The sequence below is a fragment of the Mastacembelus armatus genome, chromosome 14, assembly GCF_900324485.2.
Source record: "Mastacembelus armatus chromosome 14, fMasArm1.2, whole genome shotgun sequence".
NCBI classification, from domain to species: Eukaryota; Metazoa; Chordata; class Actinopteri; order Synbranchiformes; family Mastacembelidae; genus Mastacembelus; species Mastacembelus armatus.
Genome location: NC_046646.1, coordinates 7652621 through 7671105, shown reverse-complemented (window position 1 = coordinate 7671105; position 18485 = coordinate 7652621). Strand labels below are relative to the sequence as shown.

The 18485-nt window shown below is 40.5% G+C and overlaps 1 protein-coding gene across 2 annotated transcripts; it reads left to right on the top strand.

Annotated features, from left to right (window-relative positions):
• Window positions 1-2913: 2913 nt before the first annotated feature.
• esrra (estrogen-related receptor alpha) lies at window positions 2914-17931 on the top strand. 2 transcript variants are annotated; one of them, XM_026328305.1, is made up of 8 exons: window positions 2914-3172; window positions 4729-4830; window positions 9212-9595; window positions 12106-12222; window positions 12366-12479; window positions 13423-13590; window positions 14106-14375; window positions 14904-17931. In XM_026328305.1, exons 3-8 carry the CDS (start codon window positions 9217-9219, stop codon window positions 15155-15157), a joined length of 1302 nt encoding a protein of 433 aa, XP_026184090.1. In that variant the 5' UTR covers window positions 2914-3172; window positions 4729-4830; window positions 9212-9216; the 3' UTR covers window positions 15158-17931. The 2 variants fall into 2 exon arrangements, with proteins under 2 accessions (XP_026184090.1, XP_026184093.1); XM_026328308.1 differs by lacking the exons at window positions 2914-3172; window positions 4729-4830 and adding an exon at window positions 5866-6017.
• Window positions 17932-18485: the final 554 nt, after the last annotated feature.

Sequence of the window (18485 nt, the reverse complement as noted above, 5' to 3'; positions counted from 1 at the left end):
TGTGCCTGAGGAGAAGAGGCAGGAATGTCTTCATTTCAATGCGAGGATATAAACATTCATTTAACATTTAAGCTTGTGCCTCAGCTGCTCAGCTGAAAACTCTACCTTGAGCTTTCAATCTCAAAATGGCTCCAAGGACAAACAAGGTGCAGCAGGAAGTTCTTTATTTTTTAAACAGCAAATGTGCCTCAATGTTAGAAAATATCTTATACATAAAATTGTTTAATTTGCACCTCTAAATAAATAAAACACAACCAGCAGATGGCACACACTGACACATTTTCCTACCTGCATCATTCCAAGACCTAAGTGGACAGTACAGCTCATTGTCTCTATGGTCTGTGACTGAAATTTCAGTAGACTGACATTTGTTTTTTGTGAAATTAGTCAAACTGTTGTCATGTTTTTATGTTGAGTGGGCAAAAGGCAGTGTTCTGGCATTGCGATCAGGAAGTCAGTGATGATGTGCAGTGGCAGTGGGTGACCTTTTACTGGAGGACACACACTCAGCTGCTCTAACGTCATCTGCACCGCTCTACTGCCGCTGGAGGGGGCCATAGAGTGCTGATGGTGGCTACGCTCCTAACCTGCAATTAAATGGAAAATCTATCCTAAAATAGAATTCAAACATGTCATTTCTACAGTGTCGTAGTCCAGATTTGAAGTAGTAATTTCATCAGCTGCATGGCAGAGACAAACTGCAGTGATCGTGTTATCCAGGAGTTGTTCCATAATGGAGAGGTTTACTACTGCACAGAGCTTAGCTTAGCTGGATGGATGGATCTTAGAGAAAACATCATAAGATTGTGGAGAATTTCAGCAGCAACACAGACATTAAGCTTTTGTTCCATTTCGCTCCTCTCAGTGTTTACTGCTGAGACATGTTCACCCATCTGTCAAGCCTTGTCTTATGGACCAAAACTAACTGAAGCCTGCCATACTGTTTAAATCCTTGAACTCATTAATAGTACCCAATGTAATATTGATAATGGTGTTTGTAGTATAGGTGGATACTATTTTCCAACGCTTGTGTTATCTATGACTCAGTGCATGCACTGCACTGATCCAATACCCAGTACTTTTTTGTATGCCTATAGAGCCAATGGAGCCGATCAGGGAACACCTGTCTGAGGTCACGACCTGCTGTAAGGAGCACCCTATGGACCCCAGCGCTGTGTTACTACTCTCTCACTATTCATCCTTTAAACACAGCATCGGCAGCTGCGCACATTCATTTCTTAGACAGTTACTCATGATACGGTAAGTCTGCAAACATAGCGTCTTTCTAATAAATCCAATTTTCTGCTTTCTGGGTGAATCTAATGAATAAGGTAGAGCATGGTCGGTTTCGCCTGTAACACGGTGATAATGCAGACTCTGCACCAGTGTGATGCAGCCCCGCAGAATTGCAGTGTCTGCAGCACAGACTCAATGACCTTGCTCCAAGGTCGCAATGACACTGCCGTCAGTTTTTCCTCTCATGCGCACCCCACGGAAATCCTGTCCCGAGCCCCGAGCCACATCAAGACGTAAACACACAGTTTGTCCTGCTTTGCTGACACAGTGAGGACAATGCAAATGAATCTTTAATGGTTTAAACGGACTAGACTAACATTTATTAGTCTGTAACGCTATAGGGTCTTTGGGGAGAGCAGCAGCAAATTACCCCAATCAAACTACATCTACTGCATTAATTTTTTTATCCAACCGTCCTGACTTTAATTATCGTTCTCTCTCTCTATTTGATTTTTTTTTTTTTAAGTCAGCGATCATGGCTGTCATCCTGTGTATTTCAACTTCTCTCCTCTCTGTGCCAGCTGTTACCAGGCGTGTTGGAGAGCAGGGGAAGCCTATTTCGAGAATCAGCAGGCTAGACAGAAAAGTGACACAGAAAAAAAAATCATTTAACCATTATCTGTAGGTTAAACACAAACAGAAACATAAACAGGATACACAGATGATGTCTCTGTTTGCTTCATAAAGCAGCTGACTGTCTGGTTTGTAGTTTACTGATCATTTTTCCCAGTTAAAATCCAGGAATATTTCACTCTCTCCTGTGGTTACAGCGCTCTCTGACTTCCTCCTAATTGGCTCCTGTCCTGGGAGCCGGGTCAGTGTCACAAGACGGGCAGCATGACTACATTTTCCACAGTGCGCTGCAAGTGACTCGCCTATTGTTTTGCAACAGTCTCCTGAAGATTTTGGTGTAATTTACATAAAACTCTCTTTGGGAATTATTCAAACTTTTGTGGTATTATGAGAGAAACTGCTACAACAACACTTCTATCCTATTAGTGAAATAAACATGTGCAACAAAGCGAAGAGATGCATGTGAACGTATAAAATAATATTAGTTAATCCCTCATTCTCTTTTGGTTTTGTTTCAGCAACATTTCCTTATTTTGTCTAGCTGCACGACATACTCGAAAACTGGTGTGAAAACGCGTTGCAGATGAACGAATAAAGACAAACTACATTTGGATTAGCATAGACTGGGTCGTATTTTTCACGATTTGCAGTCCATTATTATAATACCGATGACGCTGGAAGGTGCACACGGACGTAACGGAGACACAGCGGACGCAAACTGGGCAGAGGGAGGAGACAAGACACGGGATAGACAGCTACGTCACTGCGCTGCGTCAAGTTACCGAGAGAGAGCCAGGACGGAACCGGAAGTTACTCAGTTTGAACCGGTTAAAATAAAACCGCGTTTGTGTTCATTTAAGTGACACTAAGTGTAATTTGCTTCTGGGCAGTATCTGGATTTATCAATTCGTAGAGGGACGCTCTCTCATGCAGGAGCTCGTTTCGCTTTGGGGCGCTGTTCAGTGCGAGACAAGTTTAAATGTGATGTGAGTAGACATTGTTTTATTGTGAAACGATTTTCTTACCGGACATTCCGGTGATTTGACGCTGATATTCACGGACAGCCTCGGTTGTGAGGGCTGAAGAGGAGAAATTATAACACCAGTGTACGGAACCGAACAGGGGGATAAGACAGCGAGCCGCCGGTTGACGTTATGACCTTATTACACGGTGACGTAGCGATGCGAAGACAGACACCGTGCGAGGCTCGGACGGCGCCGTTAAACCGACTGTGAACTTGCCAGCTGCAACTTGACCGACTTCAGCTTCAAAAAACAACCCTGCGATGCGTTGACGTTTCCCAGTAAGTAGCTTTTCTCAGCCCGCACCGCAGAGCCCCGCACACCGCGGCTCTGGGCTGTTGTCAGTGTCGGTGCCGAGATGTCCGCGTCGGTAACGGTAACCTGGTGTGCGCGCACGATTCGCCCGGTAGAGCTAAGTTCGCGTGACCGTGCTATTGGGGGTAGAGGCACGAGCCGCTGAATCAAAATTTAGTACCTTGTGTAATAATGTGCAGCGCGAGCCTCCTGTCCAGGTTACACTCGGCTCATGAACTACCCTGGCTATGTGTTGTTAAATGTTGTTAAACGCTGTATTACTCTGTCATGATTAACGCTGTAGTCACCGGTAAATGTGTAAATAACCAGGATGGGTAGTTATTGTGTAAAAAATGCAGAATGCAGGGACAAGGTGGAAAATAAGATGCAGCTGCTGTTTAGCCCCCCCCCCCTCCACCTCTACCTCTAAACTTGTTCTTCTTTGTCTTAACACACTGAACTATGCTCGTCACCGAGTCTGCTGGACCTGGATTGAGATCACTGATCTTAAGGCATAATCCATTTTGGCAATTAACCTCTCACCGGTCCCAGATCAGTAGGCAAGGTCACCCCTGGGTGCTGTTCTCCCCGTCTCCACAGTGCACTGCTTTTAAAACCCTCAAACTGACTTTTATGTACAGTGTTCAGGGTGATGCATTATCGGTGACCAAATCCACTGGAGCTCTCTAACAAAAAGAAAGCTTTAAAACCATTTAAGAGAAGAAATGATCAACTGGTTTATGTGCCAGCAGCTGAGTTGTCATTTCTGGGTAAGACGTGATACAAATAATACAGAACATTGTGTAAAATGACTTATTTCAGTTTCACTTTCTATGTCTGATTTAAATGTCATTTTCTGATCACTAATAAACAGTATGACTAAACAAAATTTGTTTTAGATATTACATTGTTGCTCAAGGTTAAAGTAACTTCAAAAAACTGAAGAGGTCCGTCTTTGCTCCAGTTTGGCATTTAATGTTTACTTTATAATCTATCCAAAACTTGTATAATATTTGCATTTTAAAGAATAAAAATGTTTTTTTTTAAATTAAAACTAGTCCCCTTAATTATTTACAAAGAGTTATCACCAAACTTCAGCTTGTGACTTTGTATGAGTGAGACACAAGGTGTTGGCTTTACTCTGTCTGTCCTTCAAGCATTCCTGTAGCTGTGACCTTTGGAGTGTGTCATGCAGTGTAAGGGGGAGGGTACTCAAGCAGCGTGCAGAAATCTGGATAGATACAGTGAGTTATGTATTTTCAGAAGGAAATGTCAGTGTTATGAGTATACTCAACTTACCACAAAGAAAACAAAAATATTGCTAATATTGAAGTTTTCTCTGGCACACGTGAAGAGTGTCTCTGCTATTATTCAAAGAGCTTTTCAATAATTTAATATGTACAGCTACTTGTCAGACATTGTGGCCATTATGAGATTGGACACAATGTACCCATTGGGGTTTGGCCATTAAAATAACAAATGGAAGTTTTGGATTTCCTGTAAGTTCTGTGATGGCACTCAAAAAACTCTGCTTACCTTGCAGGTGTCCTGATAACTGCAGATATCAACCCAAACAATTGCACTTCATTGAGCTGCCACTGGGAGTGAGTGATATATAGGCGTCAAACTCCAGTTCACCAAGCAGGTAATCTGTTCACATATCACCTTTTATGTTGATGAAATATTACACTATTATGCTATACTTCAACTAGGGTTATGTCTGTTATTTGTGGTCTGGAGCCAGCCGCCTCACCTGCCTGACAGTTTATTCTTGTAAGACTGAGATGGACTTTAATGTCCTCTTTAGAAATACTCACAGGAGGGATGTAGATGGAGAACTGTGATTAAAAAAAAGTTATAGAGAACAGTTTTGTAGGTGTGGGTTCCTCGTTTCACATACAAAATATCAGGGGGGGCTACTAATAGAATATAACTTCCATGATTATGTTGCAATCATGCAATTTACAGGACTGTTTGTAAAAAGACCACAGATATCTGTTGTTCTGAAATGACTGTGCATGGACAGACTAGAAGCTTGAAAGAATGGGCTGTGATTGTCTGGCAAACCCAAACAGGACAAAAGTGGGCCAAGTGTTGGATGGATGTGAGTAAAGATTAGCTTTAGCCAATCGGTGTGAGAATGTCCAAAATCCTGTGTGAGGAGAAAAGAGCAATCAAGGTTCTCACTCTGTGATGCCTTAACTTTAAGGGCCTTTGTTCTGGGGATACTGTATTCAATCAGGGGGGAAATAAAAGCCTTGTGCAGCAGTTTCAGCTAAAATGAAATCAACATTTGTGCCTGAGCCAGTATAAAAGCACATTTCCTAAATGGCTGTGTCCCAAAATAAATGCCCAATTAAATTAATACCAGCCAGCAGTTAAATGTGTGTTGGCACTCATAAGGACTCTCTTTTGTATTAAGTCAGGTAAAATAAGTTAAGGCGTTGGATTTGTGTCTAAAACACTGACCATAACACCTCCTAACAACAAAGTTTTGTGATGTTCCTCCATCAAAAATGACAGTATGTTTTTCTGAACTCCTAATTCCCAGGTGTGTGACACAATTTAATGTCACAACTCCCCTCTATTAAAATGCCTGCCAACAGCTAGTTCATTTGGCAGCTAAGCAAAGATAAGGTGTATTTTGTGGGGTAACTAATGTGCTGTAGCTACAGCATGTCCACCCTCATCGTAGCCCGGCCCATCTGAACACACTACAGCCAACACGAGCTAGCAGGCGCTGCCAGTGTGGAAACTGATTTTCTGTCACACCTGTGCCATGTTCTCACACCTTAGAGAGACTTAAGTGCTGTCATTGGTCACCGTTAGCAGGTAAGACGCAGTCGAGTCCGGGTTAGAGAGCCAAAAATAAACCTCGGGCCCGGGAGGAGAGAGCTGGTCAGTCAGGATTAACGCTTGCTAGTGCTAGCTCAGTTAGCCAAAGCTAGCTAAGCCGCAGTTATCGTGATGTGTTGAGGCTAATGCTAACGCTAACCCAAAACATGCAGGCACATTAGTTTACAGTACACATGACACATTTCTTTGGTGAGCTAGATGGAAAACTAAACCCTTTAGCCGACCTCAGCTGCTTTTACGCGGAGTCTAATCTGCTTTAGCAAACAAAAAAGTGACAATATGAGTGAGGGTGATCGTTTGGTTTTCAACCCTTTCTTTACTGTTCATCGTTTGTCAGGACAGATGTCAAACTGGCCAGCGGTGCACAAAGCCTGAGCAAACTGAATAACGCTCTTGATTTCCTGGCTTCATGTACTAGTCCTGGTGTATTGGCCGATCCCGTTGTCTGACCTCATAAAGTCACTCCAAGTCAGCTAAACTTTAGACAGGCTATAGTTACTGTGACCCCCTGTTTCTTTGCTAAACAGTGCTACAATCAAGTCCAGAGGGGGCAAACTCCAAAGTATACGACTGCCAGCTACTATAGGACTGAATTATCTGCTTTAGCAATAAATATGATAAAGGCATACTTAGTTCGCAGTGAGTATTACCTGTTTAGTAGTAGGAAAGAAGTCTTTATGTATAATCACACTACTCTTTACTACATATTGTACTATATATATGTAAAGCACTGATACTTTCTCAGTGGCTGCCAGTTAATACACCTGATATTGATCAGCTTTGATCCCGTTGATGTGTATCTGGATGTAAAATTGTCAGTAGAGACCTGGTCATTATAGATGGGTGTTATAAACTATTAATTCTGCTGACTGACACTGACAACCAGCAGACAGCACAGGTCAGGGCTGAGCACTTATTGATTATATTCTATAAACTCACAGACAGTTGATAATTTTCTCATCAGGGTGGTAGTTCATGTGTTTAGAGAGTGCATGCCAATGTTTACCTTTAGTTATCTGGGGTGAATAAATTTGAAAATAAATCCTGAGTTTATCGGGCCAGCATTGTCCCTTTATCCCCCACTATTTTAGTATGTATAGAACATACACGTCTGTAATGTTGACACTGCAGGCGGGGTGAGGGATTACAAAACCTAAATGTACAGGCTGCAACTACATTGTCAGTCCACCTGATACACGAAAAGGGGAAAATTGGTGGTAGCTGCAGTGGACTGCCAGTATATGTGCATGAGAAAATTACAAGTCACTTTGGGTCTTAACTGGATTGAGGGTATTTAGACTGCAGAGATCTCATCTCATTGTACTCACACTGTGATCTGTTAAGTTGGAGAGCACAATTATTCAACTAAGGCTCTGCAGAAGTGTATCCACTGATGTGTTGAAACCAAGATACAGTCATGGCACAGGCATGCACCTTCTGTGTTGATCACACCATTTTTCAGCCCTTGAATGATATTCATAAAAATTAATTTTACAACAATGAAGGCTTTATTTCTGTCATCATATGCTGAGAAACCTAAAAAAACAAGTTAGCGTTAGACACCATCACAGAGCATGAACAACTTGTCTTTGTTTACATACTCAGTGTACCGACTGGGTCTAATTACAGGAGGCTACACCTACATTTCAAATGAATTATCCAAATTTGGGCAGGGTAGAATAGTAGTTACTTTGCTCGCACAACTATCCACCAACCATAATTGTGGTTGTTAGGCTATTTGACATATATTAAATGTACACAGTGTATGATTGACATTAAGGATTTAGTCATTTGGAATTTGGCTTCCTCTAAGTAAGTGGAAGGTGATGTTCACATTAGACCACTTTTCAGATCTGGTAACAGTTGGTAACACTAATCTTCAGACTGTGGTCATTGTATGTATTGTCTTTACTTCCAGGTTAAGGACGTATGTGAAACATCTACATTTTACATTTTGTAGTCGCCAGCATTGTCTACTGTCATGGCAGCAACAGAGGTTGTAGCCCACTATAACTTCACTAGGTGGCGGATACATACAACCACGAAGCAGTAATTCTTGTTTCTTTTTTTGATGATTCATGGATTAGCACTAAATCAGATTAGGTAATAATAAAAATTGCTAATAGTAGCTGTAATTTGGAATCATAAACACTTCACACATTTCATCACAATCATTGTTTTTTGTGGTTGTTTTCTTTGTTCTTGTTTTTCTATGGTCGATGGCCATAGCTTCTGTAATTACATTTAGAACTGCAGAAAGCAGGCCAGTAGTTTGATGCAGGGCCCTCAGTGTCTGACCTGAGGAAAAGTTGTGTCTCAATAGGGAAAAATACATTCTATTTGTGACTATGACTTCTTCCAGGTCCCCTTGTCTATTTTAAAGTCAAGAAATGTCACAGACAAAGCTGGGGATGATTCAGGGACTGCATGTTTTTTTTAAGGGATGAAACATTCTGCTTTGGTAATTATAAAGTGTTTCTGAAAGCTTAAAATGGAGCTGAGGAAAAAATAGCACACTCTACACATAGACTAAGTTCTGCTAAAGAACAAGAGAGGGAATAAGCAGGCCTCTGTAAGTAAAATTAAAATGACCATGATTTTATTGTGAATTAATCTCAGCGATTCTTAATTAGCTGCCACTTTTGACAGCATACTGTAGGTTAGTTGGGATTTAACCTGAGGCTACGGTTTGGTCTAATTGTACCAGTACATTTGTTTTCATCTGCATTAAGACACCACATACACTTCAGGTCAGATTTTTTTTCTTGTATCCATTATGTTTACACTCAAACTAGCCCACATGGATAAACTATAGGCTTAAGCACAAACAGTAATGGTTGGCACAAAAAATTGACAACTTCAGCATTTAGAGGGTTGGCTTACTGGTACTTCACCACCATGGTCTAGTAAAATGCCAAATAGCAAAACTATTGAATTATATAGACTGTGTTTATGAAAATATGAGATTCACTTTTTTTAAACTTATGTAAAAACCCCAAAACAGATTGAAAATATGAGATTACATATTCTCTTTTCTGTTGATACATAATTATAATACATATCTGACTGTCAGTTTTATTTAGTGGCAGTTTAAAAGACAAGGATTTGAGGTAGAGGTTGTACGCCTTTATTTGTTTGACCTTCCCTTGTCTGTATTTTTTCCCCTGCAGACACCATGTCTTCCAGGGAGCGTCGGTCAGACGTGTACATAAAGGCAGAACCGAGCAGTCCAGAGGGAGGCGGGGGAGGTCGGACCAGCCCTGGTGGGGCTTCCTCAGACTCGTCTCAAAGTGGAGGCGGAGGAACCAGAGGGGACAGCGCTAAACGTTACTCGCCCCCACTGTACACCCCAGCTCTGCGTTGCCACTTTAAAGATGAGGGTGGTGATGGAGCAGAGGAAAGCTCCACTGGAAATGGAGCAGGGCGCTGCAAGTACGCCCTGAGCACGCTACCCAAGCGACTGTGCTTAGTATGTGGGGATGTGGCTTCAGGTTACCACTATGGTGTGGCATCATGTGAGGCCTGCAAGGCATTCTTCAAGAGAACCATCCAAGGTGTGTGTTGTGGTGACACTTATGTGTGTGCAAAGCAGAAAAAACAGTTTACAGTAAATGTTGTCCTGTTACACCTTCTGTAATGTAACAGTTTGATGGGATCAACTCAGGTTAATTCAGGTTAAAAGTGACGCTGACTGCTATTCTTTCTAACGAATATTTTTGTCTTCAAAGAAAAAAAAAAACTGTGATTCTTTACAGTGGGTACGGAAAGTATTCAGACCCCTTTAAATTTTTCACTCTTTGTGTCATTGCAGCCATTTGCCAAAATCAAAAAAGTTCATTTTATTTCTCATTAATGTACACTCAGCACCCCATCTTGACAGAAAAAAACAGAAATTTTTGCAAATTTATTAAAAAAGAAAAACTGAAATATCACATGGTCATAAGTATTCAGACCCTTTGCAGTGACACTCATATTTAACTCACATGCTGTCCATTTCTTCTGATCCTCCTTGAGATGGTTCTGCTCCTTCAATGGAGTCCAGCTGTGTTTAATTAAACTGATTGGACTTGATTAGGAAAGGCACACACCTGTCTATATAAGACCTTACAGCTCACAGTGCATGTCAGAGCAAATGAGAATCATGAGGTCGAAGGAACTGTCCAAGGAGCTCAGAGACAGAATTGTGGCAAGGCTCAGATCTGGCTAAGGTTACAAAAGAATTTCTGCAGCACTCAAGGTTCCTAAGAGCACAGTGGCTTACATAATCCTCAAATGGAAAAAGTTTGGGACGACCAGAACTCTTCCTAGACCTGGCCGTCCAGCCAAACTGAGCAAACGTGGGAGAAGAGCCTTGGTGAGAGGTAAAGAAGAACCCAAAGATCACTGTGGCTGAGCTCCAGAGATGCAGTAGGGAGATGGGAGAAAGTTCCACAAAGTCAACTATCACTGCAGCCCTCCACTAGTCGGGGCTTTATGGCAGAGTGGCCCGACAGAAGCTTCTACTCAGTGCAAGACACATGAAAGCCTGCATAGAGTTTGCCAAAAAACACATGAAGGACTCCCAGACTATGAGAAATAAGATTCTCTGGTCTGATGAGACCAAGAACTGAACTTTTTGGCGTTAATTCTAAGTGGTATGTGTGGAGAAGACCAGGCACTGCTCATCCCCTGCCCAATACAATCCCTACAGTGAAACATGGTGGTGGGAGCATCATGTTGTGGGGGTGTTTTTCAGCTGCAGGGACAGGACGACTGGTTGCAATTGAAGGAAAGATGAATGCGGCCAAGTACAGAGATATCCTGGAAGAAAACCTCTTCCAGAGTGCTCAGGACCTCAGACTGGGCCGAAGGTTCACCTTTCAACAGGACAATGACCCTAAGCACACAGCTAAAATAACAAAGGAGTGGCTTCGGAACAACTCTGTGACCGTTCTTGACTGGCCCAGCCAGAGCCCTGACCTAAACCCAATTGAGCATCTCTGGAGAGACCTGAAAATGGCTGTCCACCAACGTTCACCATCCAACCTGACAGAACTGGAGAGGATCTGCAAGGAAGAATGGCAGAGGATCCCCAAATCCAGGTGTGAAAAACTTGTTGCATCATTCCCAAGAAGACTCATGGCTGTACTAGCTCAAAAGGGTGCTTCTACTCAATACTGAGCACAGGGTCTGAATACTTATGACCATGTGATATTTCAGTTTTTCTTTTTTAATAAATTTGCAAAAATGTCTACATTTCTGTTTTTTTCTGTCAAGATGGGGTGCTGAGTGTACATTAATGAGAAATAAAATGAACTTTTTTGATTTTGGCAAATGGCTGCAATGACACAAAGAATGAAAAATTTAAAGGGGTCTGAATACTTTCCGTACCCACTGTATATGCTTTTGAGAAACAGAATGACCATTAATATTCTAGAAAATGTGGCGCTGTGTCTGCATACAGCTTTACACTGATTGGACTGTTGTAGTCCACTAAAGCTTTCATTGACCTTTTTACCTTTCAAACGTAACAGTTACATTTGTTAAACCTGTAACTATGTTGTAAGTAATAAGTACAGATTTAAAATGTTTTTTTTAATTGTCAATGTGACGGTTCACTCATCTGAAAATATCTTGTATCATTGTACTCATTACATATTGTCCTTGTGTTTTAAGAGACCATAATAGGATCTTTATTATACCTATATGAGGGCTGCTGTAGCTGTAGTTGAGCTCATAAAAATAAACAAAGTATCCTACATTGGGCTGGCCCTAATTAAAACATACTTTCATCACCTTCAAATTTAATCTGCTGGAGATGTTCCTTGTCTCCGTTGTGTTGAAAATGTGAAATGCAGGAGTGATTATGGACCCACATGACATCCCAATGGTGTTATTCTTTAACATGCTTCAGTACATTATCACTACCACCATCCCATCTGGTTTTTACTGGTCTGTTAAACAAGGATGTTGTCCTGCATGGATGCTGGAAAACTTCAGTGAGCTGTGTGATTTTTGCTCATTTGTCTGTATTTCTTAATCATCTTCCAAACTGTTAAATGACATATTCTCTTATCGCATAAAGGTAACATTGAATACAGCTGTCCAGCATCAAATGAGTGTGAGATCACCAAAAGGCGCAGAAAGGCTTGCCAGGCATGTCGCTTCACCAAGTGCCTCAAAGTAGGCATGCTGAAAGAGGGTGCGTGTTTATGCTGTGCAGCAGTGTTCTAGCCAGTTTTTCATATTATATCTAAAGGCCGTTATTCTGGTCATTTAAATATGGTGTTTCTACTTTGTCTTTTCCCAGCATAAATCACAGTTACTTTATGTTGCCCACTATAGGCGTTCGTCTTGATAGGGTCCGAGGTGGAAGACAGAAGTACAAAAGACGCCCAGAAGTGGAGAACGCGACATATCAGAGTGCCCCACTACCACTGACAAAGGAGAGTGAAAAAGGTGAGAGTTAAATTCATGTCTTGTCATCAGTTTCTTGTTCTTTCTAATAGTATATTCTTGATTGATTTGTGCAAAAGAGGTGAAAAGTGGCTTTTTTGTTTAACTGTTCAATGGCAGCTGTCAGCCAAAGCTGTGGGTGCTGTATGTTGCTGTAGCAACTCTGTAAAGGTGTAGTTCACCACATCTGACACTAGGTTCTCATTAATGTCTGGGAGAGTTGTGCCTTGAGAGGCATTTATCTACTGGTAGACAAAACATAATTGGATGTACTTTTCTTCTGTAAACTGAATGTAACTAACAGCAGCAGCTACAGTATGCAGTATGTTTGGTCAAAAGCACAAGAATTAAGGAGAAATCTAAGCCTTCAGCAGCTGTTGATTTGTGAGGTCCCCTCCTTCATACCTCAGACTGGAGCTTTTTATATATTTTTTAACTTGAAGCAAAATGCAACATATGTTAGATAGTTGCAATATGAGATACCCAGACAATAGAAGTGAAAATGCTTCAAAACCATTAGAAGTGATGAACAGCGCTCTCTATTGGCAAGAAATTGGTAAACTATGATTGCTTATGTTTCAGTCATCTATAAAAAAGTGAAATATTGTAATTGTGCACATTTTAACAAATTTAGATAACCAAATTTAGAGTTCTTAAGACACGAAAACTGGCTGAGGAGTAGTTCAAAGAGCTTTCACAGAAAACAAGAATATGTATCTGTAAATAACAAGTTAGTTGGTCTTAGGACTTTATCGGAAAACGGGATATAGAAAATTGCACCATGGATATAGTGTAGTAATAACGTTATCACAAGCACACATCAGTATCTCATATTAAGCAAAATTTTAATTTACAAATGTAGATCATGACAGAGGATATTTTGGATTTAGATTTCCATGTGTGCATCATATTGATCCATTATTTGGTGTCTGTGTTTTGGACATAGGTTCCTCCAACATCATTGTGTCCCACCTCCTAGTGGCAGAGCCAGAAAAGTTATTTGCCATGCCTGACCCTCTGCAGCCTGACACAGCCCAGCGGACGCTCACTACCCTATGTGACCTTGCTGATCGTGAGCTGGTTGTGATCATTGGCTGGGCCAAACACATTCCAGGTAAGAGATTCGGAGGACAAAGGAGGAGAGGAGAAGCAATGATAGCGTGGTAACAGTGGAAAAAATGCAGTGATCTCATTGACCAGGAAGAAACATGTGTCATGTTTCACTCAGGCCCTGACTTTTGGATTTATTTTCACAGAAATAGATAACTGTTCATGATAAATGGGCAGTGTGAGCCTGATTCTAATGGCTCAACAGTTTGCTTTGTAGATAACAACAAAATTAATTGGTAAAACAAAATGTGTGGAATAAACCACATACTGTAGTCAACACTAATTATATTAATTGACTGGTGTACATGGTATATTGAGAGGTTTAACTGAACTGAGTCTGTCCATACCGTGACACAAGCTAGAGCTGCGTCACCAGCTACCAACATTACATATATTTACCCATTACAAAGACATGGGACCTGTATTTGTTGTCAGTTGACACCAAAATTGTGAACCCATTGCCAGTTTGCCTCCTCTGCACTGAAATTCTTATCTCTCTGCCTGTCTGTTCCCTTGCAGGTTTTCTGTCGCTATCCCTAGCAGACCAGATGTCTGTGCTGCAATCTGTTTGGCTGGAGGTGCTGGTGCTGGGTGTAGCATATCGCTCACTTGGCTGTGAAGACGAGGTGGTGTTTGCAGAGGATTTTGTCCTTGATGAAGAGATGTCACGTGTTGCAGGACTGACAGAGCTAAATGCAGCAATTAGTCAACTTGCTCGTCGTTTCCGAGCACTAAATGTGGACCGAGAGGAATTTGTCATGCTGAAAGCCATCGCACTCACTAACTCAGGTACTTACAATTGTGTAGTTGAAAAGTTGTGAAGACATACAGATTATACTGAGTATTATGACAATTCAACAGTTACCTACATCATGGACAACTGGTATTGGTTGTATGTTTCCATATCAAGTGCAATGGTTAGACCAAACAGACTGATTAGAAATGTTCCAGTGGTATTAATTAAGACACGCTACTCGATATTAAGAGGAAAGTTTAAAAAAATCTAATTATCTATTAGTCTTTGGCCAGCAGATCAACAATAAAACGTACATACAGTGTAGAAGCAATGAGTCCAGTGGCCACTTAAAACTCTTAGAGACCTGTGTTGAAATTACTCTAGATATGAGATAATCTGTCAGTTCCTGCTTGTGCTACAGCTTAAGCTCCACTGTTTGATTCAATGTAAAGCTGCCATTAGTGTTAATTTAATATGATTTTATTAGTTAACTGTTTGTGTTGAGTTCTTTTTGTGACAAAATCTGAGAAAACTTCAACACCCTACACTGTTTTAAGCCATATTCCCTGCTGTTCTGTCAGACTCTGTTTACATCGAGGACATGGAGGCTGTGCAGAAGCTACGGGACCTCCTCCACCAGGCCCTGCTGGAGCTGGAATGTCAGCGACGCCCAGATGACCCCCAGCGGGCAGGACGTCTCCTTTTAACATTGCCTCTCCTCCGACAGACTGCTGGTCGTGCTCTTACAACCTTCTACAGCATCAAGACCCGTGGAGGTGTACCCATGCACAAACTATTCCTGGAGATGCTGGAAGCCATGATGGACTCTCCCTAAAGTGGAAAGTAGCAGAAGTAAAGAGGATGCAGAGAGTCCTGATACACATCTAGTACAGTAGATAAGTGGTTTATGGGAAAGGACAGATTTTATTAGAGTTATTTGAGGAAAATGGTCCTTTTACCCTTTAGGCTAACTGAAGAAAGAATATGAGAAAAGAAAAAAATCATGTATTGTCCCTAATTGGGAATTGGTTATTGACAGCAACGTGTAACTGCCAGACGTCAGGAAAAGGTTCCAAGATCCAAGAGTTGAAAACATTTAACATGAATGCCAGAATACTTCTCAGTTTCAACTTGCCATGGTGTGTTCCATTACAGCATCCGTCTGCAGTTGCATAACCACTGAAGAACAACATTTAGGTAAATAAGAGCAGAGAGCAATCATGTGGCTTTTGAACTTTCTAAAATAATGCAACATCTACTCATGAAAGCCATAATAACATATCCGGCAAAAGACTTGTGGGTCCAGTAGAAGGTCAGATTGACATGCACACTTGCTTGTATTCACTATAGTTTAGTGTGCCACTGTAGGCAAATTTATAGGAATTACTTGCAATATGTTAAAAGCAATATAATGACTCGTTAATATTCTGTCACATTAAAAATGTGGATGAAATGGCATCTAGTTGTGTTTGAATATCAGTCGTTCTTCACTCTCAGGACCCCAAGTGCTATTTTGTTTTAAAGTCTGGCTTCTAGTAGAGACTGGGTTGGATTGAGGGTACCAGGGAAGTAGATTTAGTAACCTGGTAGTAAAAACAACCAGCAGCACTTTGGGAGTTGAACACTGGAGTTGGGAACCACTGGTGTGCATAGTAGGTGCAGGATTCTTTATAAAAGGTTGTGTAATTGATTTGTAGTCCAGGAGAGGAGCATATTAGGATTGTGCGCTCTGCTTGGAAGGTAATATATTCAGTGTTGTATGTAAAGCCTATTGGCACACAAAAACTGGCTTCCACATAAGCAAGCATGTGCAGTCAAAACCAGTGCATTACACTGAGATCAGGGAAGAACGCAAGTCTGACATTAAAGCCAGTCTGGCAACATCTGTGGTTAGAAAAGAAATGCATATGCCTCATCTGCTTTTTATACTATCCTCCACTAGATCTAACCACTGTTTTTAACTTCAGCAGCTGTAATACTGGTCTGACATATTTGACCTGTTTCATTTGTGGGCTGTAATGTGTAACACTAATCCATATGTACAATTGAGAAGTTTATAATGAGATATTGCTGCATTTTCTGCAGTAATGAAGAATGTTGCATAAAAGATCTCACTTGTTTAATTGTGAGATCTCTTCTTTCTGTATGTACATGTGTTAAAATTAAACTTGCCCATGAAGGGCTCAGGGCAACATGTAATGCAACATATGCAACATTTTTCTTTTGAATGCTGAAACCATGTGTGAAGGCATCTTAAAAGTCCTACTAATTATTCAGTAGGTCTGTATAGTTACAATATTAATGATCATTATAGTGCGCTTCACATGCAATGCAAAGGTACAGTATCTGATGTCAAAATCAGCTCCCTAAAAATAATATTTAGTGGCCAAAAAGCCATTAATCTTTTATCCATGTACAGTTTCATTTAAATAAACAGAAACATGCAATTTATAGTGGAACATAATAAAGCCAGCAAATGTGATATAAATTCCCCATTACAATTATATTTGTGCAGCTCACAGTGTATTCAAATTTGTAGACTTGAAACTTGCTTTTTCATACATCTTCCTTTCTAGTATTTAGGGTATTTTATCAACATTGTGACACACTGTTGTGGGTTTGGTCTTGGAATGAAGCATTCATGACATGAATGCTAATTGTTTTTTAAGTAAGCAGTTGTGTGTTTTCTGAAGGTGATGATTGTTATTTAGGGATCAATTTCCATGGCTCTATAGATCCAGCTGCATGGTGATGCTACAGAGGGCTACCTCAGGAGGCAGAGTAAGCCAGATGGCCAAATAACTAGGCAAATGTAATCCTTGAGTTTTTGATTTGTCAAGTCAAGTTTAGGTATTGGGTATATTGAATGTTCAGCATTTGTGCAGAAAACAGATCAATTTTTCTGTCTTCATAATTCTAGGTGCAGGTGTATATGGCTCATTAATCATGCTTAGTAATATGCCTCATGGTACCAAGTGTCTTGCACTGGTGGAGTCTGGATTCACAGGATTGATAGTGCAGCTTGAAAACACTGGCGGTCTTGACAACATGCATGTTATTTTAGCAACAACTAGCACTGTGGAGCAGGGATTGATGTATTAGGTACAATGTGACAGATTCATCTTTGGCTTTGGTTTCATATGTTACAACTTACAAATTCATGTCATCTAAAGGTCTTTGGTCTGTTTTTTTTTTTTTTTTTTTTAAACTGACCTAACTTTTCAAAACGTAAACAGATTTCTGAAGTGACTAGAGAAGCCTTGGCCAAGAGCCGTTAAAACTTCATTTACATATAAAGGTACATTTGTTTTCATAAGCATACAGGTATGTTTTGGGTGCAGTGGGTTGTTAGGAGGAAGGAAGGGTTATTTAAAGTGTCACTGTTAAAAATATACAGTCATTTGTAGTTTCTATTAAATATATGCGCATTAATATAAATGAGCAATACAATAAATTACCAAACCTCACATTTCCTTGTATAGCCACAGTGTACATTTAACATTGCCAGTTATGATGAATAGCTACTAAACGCTATATTATTTAGAGGTTCAAATCAATGTTTGTATTTTGAAAGACTATTTAAATGATTAAATTCTATTTTTTACTCAATTTACTGTTGTTTGTTGACACTGTTTTTTTTTTTTTGTGTGTGATTTTGGCTGTGAATTTCTGTGTGTAGGCTTTTTTTCCCATTTAGATAAAAAAAAGTTTGATGTCCTTGTCTAAACATGTCCATATAAAAATCACTGTGAAAAAAGTGAGATCTTCCACTGTCTGACACATCAGGGAGTGGATTACTGTAGGTGCTTTGTGTTGTGTAATAAACGAACACACCACCACCACCACATATCATTGGTCTCATCTCTTCCTGTGGATGTTTATGTGTTTGTTTTAGTGTGTGTGTGTTTTGCATTACATGGAGATGGGGGCTGTTTAGTGAAGTCTGAAAGTTCTCAATGCACATTTATCACTTTTGAATACAGTCTTAACTGTGACAGTGAGGGACTGTCACTCACAGCCTGTGCTACACCCAAATACTGAACACCCTTCACATGTAGCTCCTTACAATAATCACTTATAAAGATGGCCATATTATCTTTACCAACAATTCGCCACCAATTTGTGTTTGACTGCAGTGTCAGTGTCAGTGTGGTGAAGCTTAA

Coding starts and splice junctions, on each gene's coding strand:
- esrra (XM_026328305.1), top strand. CDS start 9,217: ATGTCTTCCAGGGAGCGTCGGTCAGACGTGTACATAAAGGCAGAACCG. Junction 12,223..12,365: donor AGTAGGCATGCTGAAAGAGG/GTGCGTGTTTAT, acceptor TGCCCACTATAG/GCGTTCGTCTTGATAGGGTC. Junction 13,591..14,105: donor CTGGGCCAAACACATTCCAG/GTAAGAGATTCG, acceptor GTTCCCTTGCAG/GTTTTCTGTCGCTATCCCTA.